Source organism: Bos indicus, chromosome 4 (assembly GCF_029378745.1).
Source record: "Bos indicus isolate NIAB-ARS_2022 breed Sahiwal x Tharparkar chromosome 4, NIAB-ARS_B.indTharparkar_mat_pri_1.0, whole genome shotgun sequence".
Lineage (NCBI taxonomy): Eukaryota > Metazoa > Chordata > Mammalia > Artiodactyla > Bovidae > Bos > Bos indicus.
Window position 1 is genome coordinate 8,100,177 of NC_091763.1, and position 12,757 is coordinate 8,112,933.

Consider the following 12,757-nt stretch of genomic DNA (forward strand, 5'->3'; position numbering starts at 1 on the left):
GAGATCATGCATCTGGTTCCACCTCTTCATGGCAAGTAGATGGAGAAACAATGGAAACAGTGAGAGACTTAATTTTTCTGGGCTCCAAAATCACTGCAGATGGTGGTTGCAGCCATGAAATTAAAAGACGCTTGCTCCTTGGAAGAAAGTTATGACCAACCTAGACAGCATTTTAAAAAACAGAGACATTGCTTTGCCAATGAAGTTCCACCTAGTCAAGCCCATGGTTTTTCCAGTAGTCATGTATCGATGTGAGAGTTGAACTATAAAGAAAGCTGAGCACCAAAGAATTGATGCTTTTGAACCATGGTGTTGGAGAAGACTCTTGAGAGTCCCTTGGACTGCAAGGAGATCCAACCAGTCCATCCTAAAAGAATCAGTCCTGAATATTCATTGGAAGGACTGATGCTGAAGCTAAAACTCCAATACTTTGGCCACCTGATACGAAGAACTGACTCATTTGAAGACCCTGATGCTGGGAAAGATTGAAGACAGGAGGAGAAGGGGACGACAGGATGAGCTTGTTGGATGGTATCACCAACTTGATGGACATGAGTTTGAACAAGCTCTGTGAGTTGCTAATGGACAGTGAAGCCTGGCGTGCTGCAGTCCATGGGGTTGCAAAGAGTCGTACACAACTGAGCGACTGAACTGACTGAGTCGTAAAGAATCCACCTGCCAATGCAGGAGGTGTAAGAGACGCTGGTTCGATCCCTGGGTCAGAACAATCCCCTTGAGGAGGACATGGCAACCCACTCCAGTATTCTTGCCTGGAGAATCCCGTAGACAGAAGAGGCTGGCGGGCTACAGTCCATAGGGTCTCAACTGAAGTGACTTAGCATGCATGGATATGTATAACTGCTTCACTTTGCTGTACTCCAGAAACTAACATAGCATTGTAAATCATCTGTACTCCAATAATTTTAAAAAAAAAAATAAATAATGTTGGGACTGGAGATCTACTAAGTGGTTTTATGACTGCTGCTGCTGCTAAGTCGCTTCAGTCATGTCCGACTCTGTGCAACCCCATAGACGGCAGCCCACCAGGCTCCCCTGTCCCTGGGATTCTCCAGGCAAGAACACTGGAGTGGGTTGCCATTTCCTTCTCCAATGCATGAAAGTGAAAAGTGAAAGTGAAGTCGCTCAGTCGTGTCCAACTCTTAACGACCCCATGGACTGAAGCCTACCAGGCCCCTCCACCCATGGGATTTTCCAGGCAAGAGTACTGGAGTGGGTTGCCATTTCCTTCTCCAGTTTTGTGACTAAGAGACTCTAAAAATCCTCCACAGTCTCCAATCCCTGTAAACTCCTGCCACAGATTGGATGTTTCTGATTCATCAATTTTTCTGCTTTCCAGTTTCTCCCTTTTGCGATGGGAATGTCTATAGTATGCTGATCCCACTACTGTATTTTGAAAGTACACAATTTGTTTGATTTCACAGCATCTTAGCTGGAGGGGAGGTTGCTTTGGATGGATTGTATGCGGGGTCTCATCCGTATCTGACTTGGATGATATTTAGTTGAGGCATTGAACTTCAGACATAAGTTGATGCTGGAATGAATGAAGGCCTTGGGGTCTGTTGGGATAAAAGGATGTATTTTGCATATAGGAACATTAATTTGGGGGGCGAGAGTTAGAATGTCATAGACTGATTGCTGTGTCACCTCCACAATTCATATGTTGAAACCTAATCCAAGGCATTGGAGAAGGAAATGGCAACCCACTCCAGTGTTCTTGCCTGGAGAATCCCAGGGATGGGGGAGCCTGGTGGGCTGCCGTCTATGGGGTCACATAGAGTCAGACATGACTGAAGTGACTTAGCAGCAGTAGCAGCAGCAATCCAAGTATTAAGGCTTCCCTATTGGCTTAGTGGTAAAGAGTTCACCCGCCAATGCAGGAGACTCAGGTTCGATCTCTGGGTCAGGAAGATCCCCTGAAAAGGAAGTGGCAACCCACTCTAGTATTCTTGCTTGGAGAATTGTGTGGACAGAGGAGCTGGCGACGTACAGTCCGTGAGGGTCAAAAAAGAGTTGGGCATGACTTATCAGCTAACCAACAACAACAAACCCCAGGTATTAGGAGGTGGGTCCTTTGGGAAGTTATTAGGTCATAAGGGTGGAGCCCCCTGACTGGGATTAGTACTATAAAGAAAGAGAACCCAGGACTTCCCTGGTGGTCCAGTGGTTAAAAATCCACCTGCCAATGCAGGGGACAGGGGTTTGATCCCTGGTCTGGGAGGATTCCACATGCCAAGGAGCAACTAAGCCTGTGCCCCACAACTACTGAAGCCCGTGAGCCTAGAGCCTGCGCTCCGTAACAAGAGGAGCCAGCGCCATGAGAAGCCCACCCACCACCGTGCAGAGTAGTTCCCGTTTGCCGCAGCTAAAGACCTGGGCACAGCAGTGAAGACCCTGTGTAGTCAAATGAATGAGTGAATCAATACAATGTAAAAGAGAGACCCCAGAGGGTATCTCTCTGCCATGTGAGGACACAGTGAGGAGACATTGTCTGTGGACCAGAAGTGGTTCTCATCAGACACCAGCTCTGCTGGTGTCTTGATCATGAAATTGCAGCTCCAGAACTGTGAGAAATCAACTGTTCTTCACAAGCTGACCAGTCTCTGGTGTTCTGGTGCAACCCGAACAAACTAAGCTGGCACCCCAAGGGAAGCTCCGGCAGATAGAACTTCAGTTAACCCCTGCCTGGAGCTCTGGACGGAATGGCTTCGTGTTGGTCCTGGAGCTAGCTAGAGGAGAATGGCCCAGACACTGGTGTTTGCTCTCTGGTGCATGCCCTGGCTCTCCAGTGCGCCAGGAGGAGCCTTGTCCATCCTACACTTTGGCCTCTGAAGACAAGAGAGGGGAAGAAAGACAGGAGCTTCAATCAAGTCAACCACTGCTCTGTCGGAAGAAGGGACAGATCAATGAATTCACCCTGTCAGCAAACTTGACCTGAGTTCCCTTGGGGCTTTTGAAATTCTCTGTTTCCTGGTTCATCCAGCAATTTCTGAATCTCAGGGTGCTTGTCATGAGGAGCCCCTAAAGGGGAAGATGGAGCTCGTGTGGTCCCTGCAGCTTTCCAGCCTAGTGAGGATTGTTCCCTGGGGAGTTCACAGGTCACACGGGAAGCACCCACAGGTTCAAGGATGCTGCTCATTTTGCCCACACTGAGAATCTGTGAGAATCAGGTCCCAGATGGAAGGGCATCTCCTTGTGGGTCTGTGGAAACCCGAGATAACTCCTACACCACGAGGTCCCCACATCAAAGCCCAAGGCCCTGGGCTCACAGGAGGAGCCAGAGAAAGCTCATCACCAGAAAAACAGATGAGACATGGTCAACGGCGACCTCCAATAATTGCCAAATCGTGATCAACTGTATTGTGATGCCTAATTTTATGGGCCACTTTTGCTAGGCTATGGTGCTCAGATGTTTGGTCAAACACTAGTCTAGATGTTACTCCAAAGGTATATTTAAAGTAAGTTTAACATTTAAATTGGTAGACTTTGAGTAAAACAGATTATCCTCCATATGGTGGGTGGGCCTCGTCTAACCAGTCGAAGGTTTTAGGAGAAAAAGACCAAGTTCTCCTAAAAAGGAAGACATTCCACCTCCAGATGCCTTCAGACCTGAGCTGCAACATCAGCTCTCCTCTGAGTCATGGACCTGCTGGGCTGCCCCACGGATGTTAGACTCCCAGCCTCCACAATCACATCAGTTCCTTAAAGTAAGTCTCTCTGTGTAAATACACACATCCTGCTCTGTTTTTCTGAAGAACCCTGACTAATATACTCCCTCTGCCTATGATATTCTGCCCCAGATCTTTGCAGGAGTAACTCCTCTCTGGCATTTCAGCCCAGCTCACGTGTCACCTGGGAGAGGCTTCTGTGGCCAGCCGCCTACTGGTGACAGTCCCCGTACATCAAGTGTTGCCTCTACTTCACCGTGGACTTGTTGAAATGAGCAGAGAGCTTGTGCAAGCCTGACACCGTTCCCGGAACACAGAGTCTCCACAGACACTGGCATGAGTCAATGAAGGAATGAATGAGAGTGCTGTCATTTTGAAAGGCCACCTTCCTCTCCACTTCATGGGTTTAGGTGGATCAGCACACTCGACAGTGCCTTCTCCTTAATTTCTAAGGCTGAGCATATAAAGCCGGTATTTTTCACACGGGTAGCATTTTACTGGGTCTCCCTGGTGGCTCAATGGTATAGAATCCACCTTCCAATACAGGACACACAGGTTCTGTCCCCTGCTGGGGAAGATCCCCTGGAGAAGGAAATGGCAACCCACTCCAGTATTACCTGGAAAATCCTGTGGACAGAGGATATCTGGCAGGCTTGGGGTCTCAAAACAGGCAGACTCGACTTAGCAGCTAAACAACAGCATCAGCATTTTACTATGATCAATAACCAATGGTTAACCTGTTTTTCACACAGAAGAAAGTTCTGTTACAAACCACATGAATCTGTGACTCATTTCCATGTGACTTCTTTATAGATCCCAAGCTACATGCAATAGAAGCTGTTTCTCAGCCTTTTTTAAAATTCAACTAACAATAGATTTGAAGATGTTCCCCTGTCTTTAGACATTATTGTTTTAAAAAATATTTATTTATTTGGCTGTGCTGGGTCTCAGTTGCAGCATGCAAGATCTAGTTCCCTGACCAGAGATAGAACCAGGGCCCCCTCACTGGGAGCATGGAGTCTTGGCTACTGAGCCACCAGGGGAGTCCTTAGATATTATTTTTAACAGCATTTGATTGCTAACTAATATTCCAATGAATAAATAATATATTCAACAAATACTTATTTCTCAACAATCGAATTGTTTTCAACTTTTCAATATAAATGTCATTGTTGCTGAATCTTTTCACTCATTCTTGATTTTTTACTTAGGATAAACTAAAAGAAGGATACAGGAAGGATATTCACAATTTTTAGGTGACCTTTTAATAGTGAATCTTAATTAATCAATACCACTTTTTTTTTTTTTTTTTTGCCACAAGGCATATAGTATTTTAGTTCCCTGACAAGGGATCGAATGCATGCCCCCTGCAGTGGAAGCATGGAGTCCTAACCACTGAACCACCAGGGAAGTCCCAATATTGCTTTTCAGAAAGTTAGATGTGCCCCACCCCCCAGTCTCCCACCATGGAGAACGGGAGGATAATGCGCCAGAAGTTATTTGTAAGTACATTAAATACAGGTATCACTTTATCCTCCAATGGGAGCGAATCTATTTATAGATCAGGATGCTGGATCAGAACAATTGAGGGAATTTCTGTGTGTGCCTAAAGCAACACAGCTCTAAATTCCAGAGATGAAAGACAAACTCCAGCTTTGCTGTGCGTGGCCATTGGTCTGTCCTGTTTACTTACGCTAAGGACACAGTTCAGCTGTCACACACGGTACAGTCTCAGTGGACCATATACTCACCATCACAATGAAGGGCTTAAGACCAGTGATTGCAAATTACTTGCTCCAAATATTTAATTGGTTTAGATCTAAAACTCTATGTAAAGCAGCAAGCTTAATGATCTAACTGCAGGTGCAATCTGCAATCATTGTATTGGGTTAGCCAAAAAATTCCTTTGATTTTTTAGGTAAGAATAAAAGACACATTTTTCATTTTCACCAAGAACTTTATTGAATGTATTCATCATTTTGTTCCACTATCTTTTGCCATTTTTCAGGCAACTTCATAATTCCATTTTCCCAAAATGTTTTTGAAACTTTTTCCATTAAGAGAATTTTATAAAGACTGAAATAAATGGAAATCCAAAGATGCAGTGTTTGGGAATAGAGCAGATGAATCAGAACTTCCCAGCGAAGCTGCAATAGTTTTTGCCTGGTTATCAAAGAAACATGCTGTCTTGCATTATCATGATGGAAGATTATGGGCTTTCTGTTGACTGATTCTAGACACTATTTATTGAATACTAACTTCAGTTGGTCTAGTTGAGAGCAGTACATATTCATTTGGTGTGGCTGGTGGTGGTTCATTTCACTTGCCCCACAGTCTCTTCAGCTTTTCATGGTTCATCAGAATTTGTTTTAAAAACAGACCATTTTCATTATGTTTCAATAGAGAATCACAGGTGGAAATATGGTCAAGAAGGCTTTATGTGGAACCCTAACATCAAAGCGATTAACATAACCAAGACTTCATGTCGCGATTTAATCCCTGTCAACTGGTCTACCCGAACGTGGAGCATCGTTCAGCCAGAAATCTCCAGCACAAAACTTCACAAACCACTTTTGACGTGTTCGATCACTCACAGCAGCTTCTCCGCAAATCTTTGTGTTTCAGTTGCATTTTTATCTTTCTTGATATATTAAATATGCCCAAAATGGTATATGAATATTATGCCAAACATAATATGCCAGAAATGTTCCTTTTTTCTTCTGTCTTCAATATTAAAATGGCCACACAAAAATTCACCAATTTGATAAATTTTTTTTAAATGCACACTGATATGTCAGCAGTCACAATACAACCTAACAAAATTGTTTAAAACAAAGTTAAAGACAGCTAAACACTACTAGAGCCATTTTACAGGAAAAAAACTGAACAAACTTTTGGCCAATCCAATAGCTTCCAGGATTCACCTGGAAGTTACAGGGTTTAAAATTAGATAACTTGCATGCGTGCTCAGTTGTTCAGTTCTGTCTGACTCTGCGACGTAAGGACTGTAGCCCGCCAGGCTCCTCTGTCCATGGGATTAGGGAAGAATATAAGAGTGGGTTGCCATGTCCTCCTCCAGGGGATCTTCCCAATCCAGGGATCCAATCCGCGTCTCTTCTGTCGTCTGCATTGGCAGGCAGATTCTTTACCACTAGCGCCATCTGGGAAGCCCTAACCTGTGACAGTTTTGTCTAAAAAAAGAAAGAAGTACTGGCCATGTGAGGCATTTGTGAGCTCTTGCATCCAATCTGTCCCAGCTCTAAGTATCGGAGCCACATTCTAAGACATAAAGTTTTGGATCTCAGTCAACCTTACCTGAAAAAACAAAACAGCGCTCAGCTTGGCAGCTCATATACAAAAACTGGAACAATGCAGAGATCAGCACAGCCCCCATACAAGGACGACTTGCAGATTTGTGAAGGCTTCCATATTTTTAAAAATATTTATGTATTTTTAATTGATAAGTCTTCCATATTTTTAAGGGTAAAACAATGAAACAACAAGAAGAAGCAAGGCTGTGGCCCTGCCCACAGCTGTTTCTTTGCGTTCTCTCCTTCACCTTGTCATTTCTCAGGAGGCTGCCAATTCTACACCCATTCAACTGACTGCAGATGCCCACTGGCCCTCCTTTAATGGGCATGTTTAGGGTTGGCCAGCAGGTGATTTGTTGGAGTTGCTGCAGAGTCTTAATGAAGGCTTTGGATGTCTGTCCTAACCTTCCATGGGGCTCTGCCCACCTGCCAGGAAGGAAGCCCTGGGAAAGTTCTTAGGAGACACCCAGCACGTTCTTATCACAGGAGCCTCATGGAAGGGATGGATTACCAGCCATAGGCAAAGCAGCCTCTGCCACATCTTTGAGGTTTTTTTTTTTCCCTGTGGACCGCTGTCAACTCTTGTCTTCCCCATTCCCTCCCACCCACACCCAATTCCGCTGTTACAATGTTAGGAACAGATGTAGGGCCACAGCTGAGAACTCCAGGAATTGAAGTCACACTCATCTTTCACACGTTTTCGTCCTTTTCCAGTCCTTGTTTTCTATTCACTTTCATTGCCTCATCTTTTTGTTCAATGACTTTTTATTCTATGTTTGTTCGTAAAGTGGAAGCCACCTGAAGTCCTTTTGGGAATGAGGCAAATGCTTTTAAAAATTAGGAGAATGTTAGCTTTCAAAGAACTCTGAAATTCATTTATCAGCAAATTAGTGAAGGCATACTTTCTATATGTTCTTTTAAGGGTAAAACAGAAAAAAGTAACAGAAATGCAAAACACTGCCCCTAGCGAAAGGAAACCTATTCAAACAGCAACTGAAACACTGGAAATAAGAATTTATCCCTACCAAAAATCAGCTCCCAGCTTCAGCTCCCAACTCCACATCTCTGTACAAAGAAAAATATCGAGGAGAGCCTGTAATAAGTTAAATTGCTCACTAACGAGAACCTACTGTATAGAACAAGGAAGTCTACTCAATGCTCTGTGGGGACCTAAATGGGAAGGAAATCCAAAAAAGAGGAGATACGTGTATACGGGTAGCTGATTCACTTTGCTGTACGGCAGAAACTAACACAACGTCATAAAGCAACGATACTCCAATAAAAACTTTAAAAATGAAATTAAAATGCTCAGCAGGAAAAAAAAAAGCGAGGTAACTGTTTTCTGTGCAGTGTACAGTGGCGTGGATAAGATGTCCCTCGCCCCTTGAACCATTTTGGCAGCAAACTGATGGGAAGCCAGAGTCTTTGAAACATGGAAGCAGACTTGTCGGCTGAGAGGATGGGCCTCGTTTGTCAGAGAACACATGGATGGTCCCTGCGGTGAAAGTGAGCCCCGAGAAGCTATTTCATGGCCCAACCCCCAGAACCTGCCCACAGGACCTTTATTTGGAGAATGAATCTGCAGACGTAATTGGGGATCTTGAGATGAAGTCGTCCTGCCTCTCCCAGATGGTCTCTCAAGCGCACTGAGATGTGTCCTCATGAGAGAGACACAGAGGAGAAGCACCCGGGGGCGAAGGGCCCGTGGGGACGAGGCAGAGGCCTGGATGGTGCTGCACCAGCCAGGAAGCCGAGGACCGCCAGAAGGTGGAAGAAGCAAGAAACAGACTCTCTCTGGAGCCTCAGAGCAAAGTACGGCCCTGCCCACAGCCTGCCTTTGGACTTTCGGCCTTCAGGCCCATGAGAGAATTCACCTCTGTCAGTTTAAACTGCTAGCTTTTCAGCCATTTCTGGGGGATCCTGAGTGGCATGTGGAGCCTCCCACACAGAGGAGCTGGTGGGGGTACCAGGGTCGGGGCACGGCAGCCTGAGCAGACCCTCGGTCCGCTGTCCCTGTGTGGACCGCCTCCACTGAGGCCGTGCACATCCTTGACATCAGTAGCATCGTCACCCTGGCTGGGGCACCACCTGTTCACACACAAGACGGTCCTTCTGAGACACCCTGTCGGTGTTAGATAAGCGTCTGTGATCCTCCTGATGTCATGGCTAATGGATTCCAGCAGCCAGCTTCCTCATGTAGAAAGGGGATGCTCCTCACTGTTTACAGGGACAAGCCTCAGGGCTGGATGTCTCTGTGTCTCCTCTAAATATCACTCTTTGCAGGAAGATGTAGGTGTCTTAAGAGACTGTGGGCCCTGCTGGCTAGGTGTGTCTATCAAGGGTGGTCGTGTGACTTCCTTCCCCCTCCACAAATAGGAAAAAATAACTCCGCCCGAGTAAGCAGGATTTGGAATGAAACGGCTTTGCTCTGTTTTATTTTTCAGGCCAGGCTTCGAATGCCAAAAGAGCAACTGGAACTTTTAAAGTGAGTGAGATGTTCTCATGTGTGTGACTTTCTGGTGTGTGTCCAAACACTGAAATGCTTTTGCAAAATTATAAAGCTAATTTCTACTTCTGTGGATCCTTCTTGAAGGGAACGTACACTGGGAGGTGCTTTCAGTATTATTTATTTTTTTAAATGGGATAAAATTAGAAAAATAAGCCAGGTTTTAAATGCCTGGAATAGAGAATTATGAAGCCATTAAAATAATTTAAAATATATTTGGTTATCTGAGAAGTGTAGTGGGACACAAAATTATTTTATTATTTAATACAACTTTTTTGCATGGGATAAAAACTTTTACAAAAATTATTAACAGTTTCTATTTCTTCAGCAGTTTTACATTTTCCAAATTGTGACCATATATTGATTCATAAGTTTTTGTTTGCTTGTTGCTTTTAGTTACTAAGTCGTATCTGACTCTTTGCAACCCCATGGATTGTAGCCCACCAGGCTCCTCTGTCCATGGGATTTCCCAGGCAAAAATGCTAGAACGAGTTGTCTCTTCCTTCTCCAGGGGATCTTCCCGACCTAAGGATTGAACCTGCATCCCTTGCATTGGCAGGAAGATTCTTTACCACTGAGCCGTGAGGGAAGCCCATTTTATAAACTGGGGGGAAAGAAGTGGCTTCCTTGGTAAAGGGAAAGCCAGCAGTAAAGAATCTGCCTGCTAATGCAGGAGACATGAGTTCAGTCCCTGGATGGAGAAGATCCCCTGGAGGAGGAAAGGACAACCCACTCCAGTGTTCTTGCCTGGAAACTCCCATGGAAAGAGGAGCCTGGCGGGCTACAGTCCATGGGAGTCACAAAGAGTCAGGCACAACTTAGTGACTAAACACACACACACACACACACACACAATAAGTATTGACAGTACTTACATTTTTTCAACATAAAGAAATACCCATTGGTTTAACATTTTCTTATTCTCTCTACCAGTAACTCTCAAACTGTACAAGTAGCAGAGCCGATTCTTGGGAAGTAAAATCTTACACCCTTGAGCTGGTGAAAGGCAGCTGCCCCACCCCCACCCCACTCCTCTAAGCCCCCACACCTGGGCCCCTGAATCTTTCAGTCACTTGTCTCTAAAGGCTGATTCACAGAATTTCAGGGCTTGGTTGGCATCCCCCTGCTCCGTACTGTACTCAAAGTGCAAGGTGCCCTGCCCCTAAGGCGATGAGAGGGGGGTTTGGGGCACTGTGGAGTTGCCCAGCTCAAGTCAGCGTGGCCTCAATCCCCGAGGGAGGAATGGGATGAGTGAAGGCCTTTGAGCCCCCCTTCCCTGCACAGACCGCAGCCCACGCCTGCGATGCCCTCAGGAGTGCTTCCCGAAATGTCTTTGCTCCTCATGCACAGCGCAGGGCCGTTCTCTAGAAAAGGGGGCACCCCTCACTCAGGGTTCTCTCTTCTGCAAGGTAAAGCGCTGCTTAGTTTTGCTGGCCCTGAAGCCCAGCATGGGGCTGGCAGGGAGCCCACTGCTTCCTCCTTTCACAGTGAAGGTCTCCTTTCACAGGAAGGAGAGCCAGACTTTGGAAAACAACTTCCGGGAAATTCTCTTTTTAATTGAACAAATAGATGTTCTGAAGGCATTGCTTAGAGACATGCGGGATGGTCTGCACAACTACAGCTGGAATGCCGACATAGACCCAGCTGAAGGCTGGAACCACACCGAGGTCATCGACGAGGTAAGTGAGCGTGGGAGGGAGGCAGGGGCGTGTCCCCTTTCAGAAAGTGGACAACTTATGATAGGGAAATGTAATGATTGATGGCTGGGATGTGTGGTCTGTCTTCTTTCTTCTTGAAAATTCCTTTTCTACATTAGCTTGTAAAGTGAAGTGTTAGTTGTTCAGTCATGTCCGACTCTTGCAACCCCTTGGACTGCAACCCGCCAGACTCCTCTGTCCTTGGAATTCTCCAGGCAAGAATACTGGAGTGGCTAGCCATTCCCTTCGCCACAGGATCTTCCCACCCCAGGGATCGAACCTGGGTCTCCTACATTGCAGGCAAACTCTTTACCATCTGAGGCACCAGGGAAGCCCCTACTTTACTTTTACTAAGGCTCACCCCTAGAAGCACACTTTTTCATAATGGCTGTGTCACAGGGAAGATTTTGTATTGCAGTAAGACTGACTTTCCACCCAAATAAGTAACTGACCGTTTTATTTTGCAGTTAAAAAAAAAAAAAGACTGCTCATTCACAAATGGCAGTCTCTGAACGTTTATAAACAAATACTTAAATAGTAAAATATTTTTATTCAGGGACCTAACGCTAGTGTATCTGACCGGATGAGCACCATGATCAGGCAACATGATGATGAAGACCAAGAGCTTGTTTTTACTTCTTCTCCTTCTGTTAGCACTGGCTTCGTTTCTTTTTCCTGAGATTCTGTTTTTTGAAGTACACATTCTGCTGACGCTGACCACCACTGCCTCCAAGCCCCCATCCTCACGGCCCTGGGACAAAGTGCTTTGTCATTTAGAACTCAGACCGTTACATTCTCTCAGGATGCTTGGTTTCTTAAGACTGAGAACATCCTTATAACCCAATATTGATTTAAAAGAGGAATAATTTCTAACACAAGCAATCATGTGCTCTGTGTAAACTGCCTTCGATTCCCAAACAGCTACAGAACACTCCAGTCTTCATTGCTAAGCAGGGGGGCCCAGCGGGTCGCACACACAACCTCACTGGGCTGTTCCACTGTGCGAGCATTTTGGGGTGCTCCTCAGGGGACTGACATCCAGCCTTCTTCCATGACCTTGGTGAGTGGCCCAGCACCTCTCAGCTCCCTGATACCTCAGCTGCCTGTGAAACACGGATCCCACTGATCTGCGGAGGGGAGAGGAAGAACCTGTGTGTGTTTGGCCGATTAGCAAACGTAGGTCCGAATCAGTAAATTGTCAAGACTCAAGAAGGTGATGGAGATTCTTAACAGGAAACTCTTTTTACAATTTGTATAGGAAATGTCCAACTTGGTGAATTACATACTGAAAAAGCTGAGAGAAGATCAAGTCCAGATGGCTGATTATGCCCTTAAGTCAGCAGGTGAGTAAAGAAACGTTAAGCTCGGTGTAAAAAGTCAGGACTTCAGAACGATCTCCGTTCACTAGCGTCTGTGAAGAGGACCACAGAGAAAGCCTGCCTGCCACAGCAAGTTTGCGTAAGCATCACAAACTTCGTTGCATTTTGTCTTCTACATACAAAAATGACTGCTAATGACTGGTCTCAATGCACCATTAGTGATTAAGTGATAGTGTCT

At 45.4% G+C, this 12,757-nt stretch overlaps 1 protein-coding gene and 1 non-coding gene across 4 annotated transcripts in view; both read left to right on the forward strand.

The window, feature by feature from the left end:
• The window catches only part of SUN3 (Sad1 and UNC84 domain containing 3), a 51,763-nt gene that overhangs the window by 21,346 nt on the left and 17,660 nt on the right, over window positions 1-12,757 (forward strand). For all 3 annotated transcript variants that reach the window (XM_019959649.2, XM_070787455.1, XM_070787454.1), the window contains exons 4-6: window positions 9,442-9,482; window positions 11,011-11,182; window positions 12,459-12,543. In XM_019959649.2, the coding sequence (XP_019815208.2) occupies window positions 9,442-9,482; window positions 11,011-11,182; window positions 12,459-12,543 (298 nt within the window). The remainder of the gene's footprint in view (window positions 1-9,441; window positions 9,483-11,010; window positions 11,183-12,458; window positions 12,544-12,757) is intronic.
• LOC139182890 (U6 spliceosomal RNA) lies at window positions 7,018-7,121 on the forward strand. The gene has a single exon (XR_011566449.1). It is a non-coding gene; the product is annotated as a U6 spliceosomal RNA (small nuclear RNA).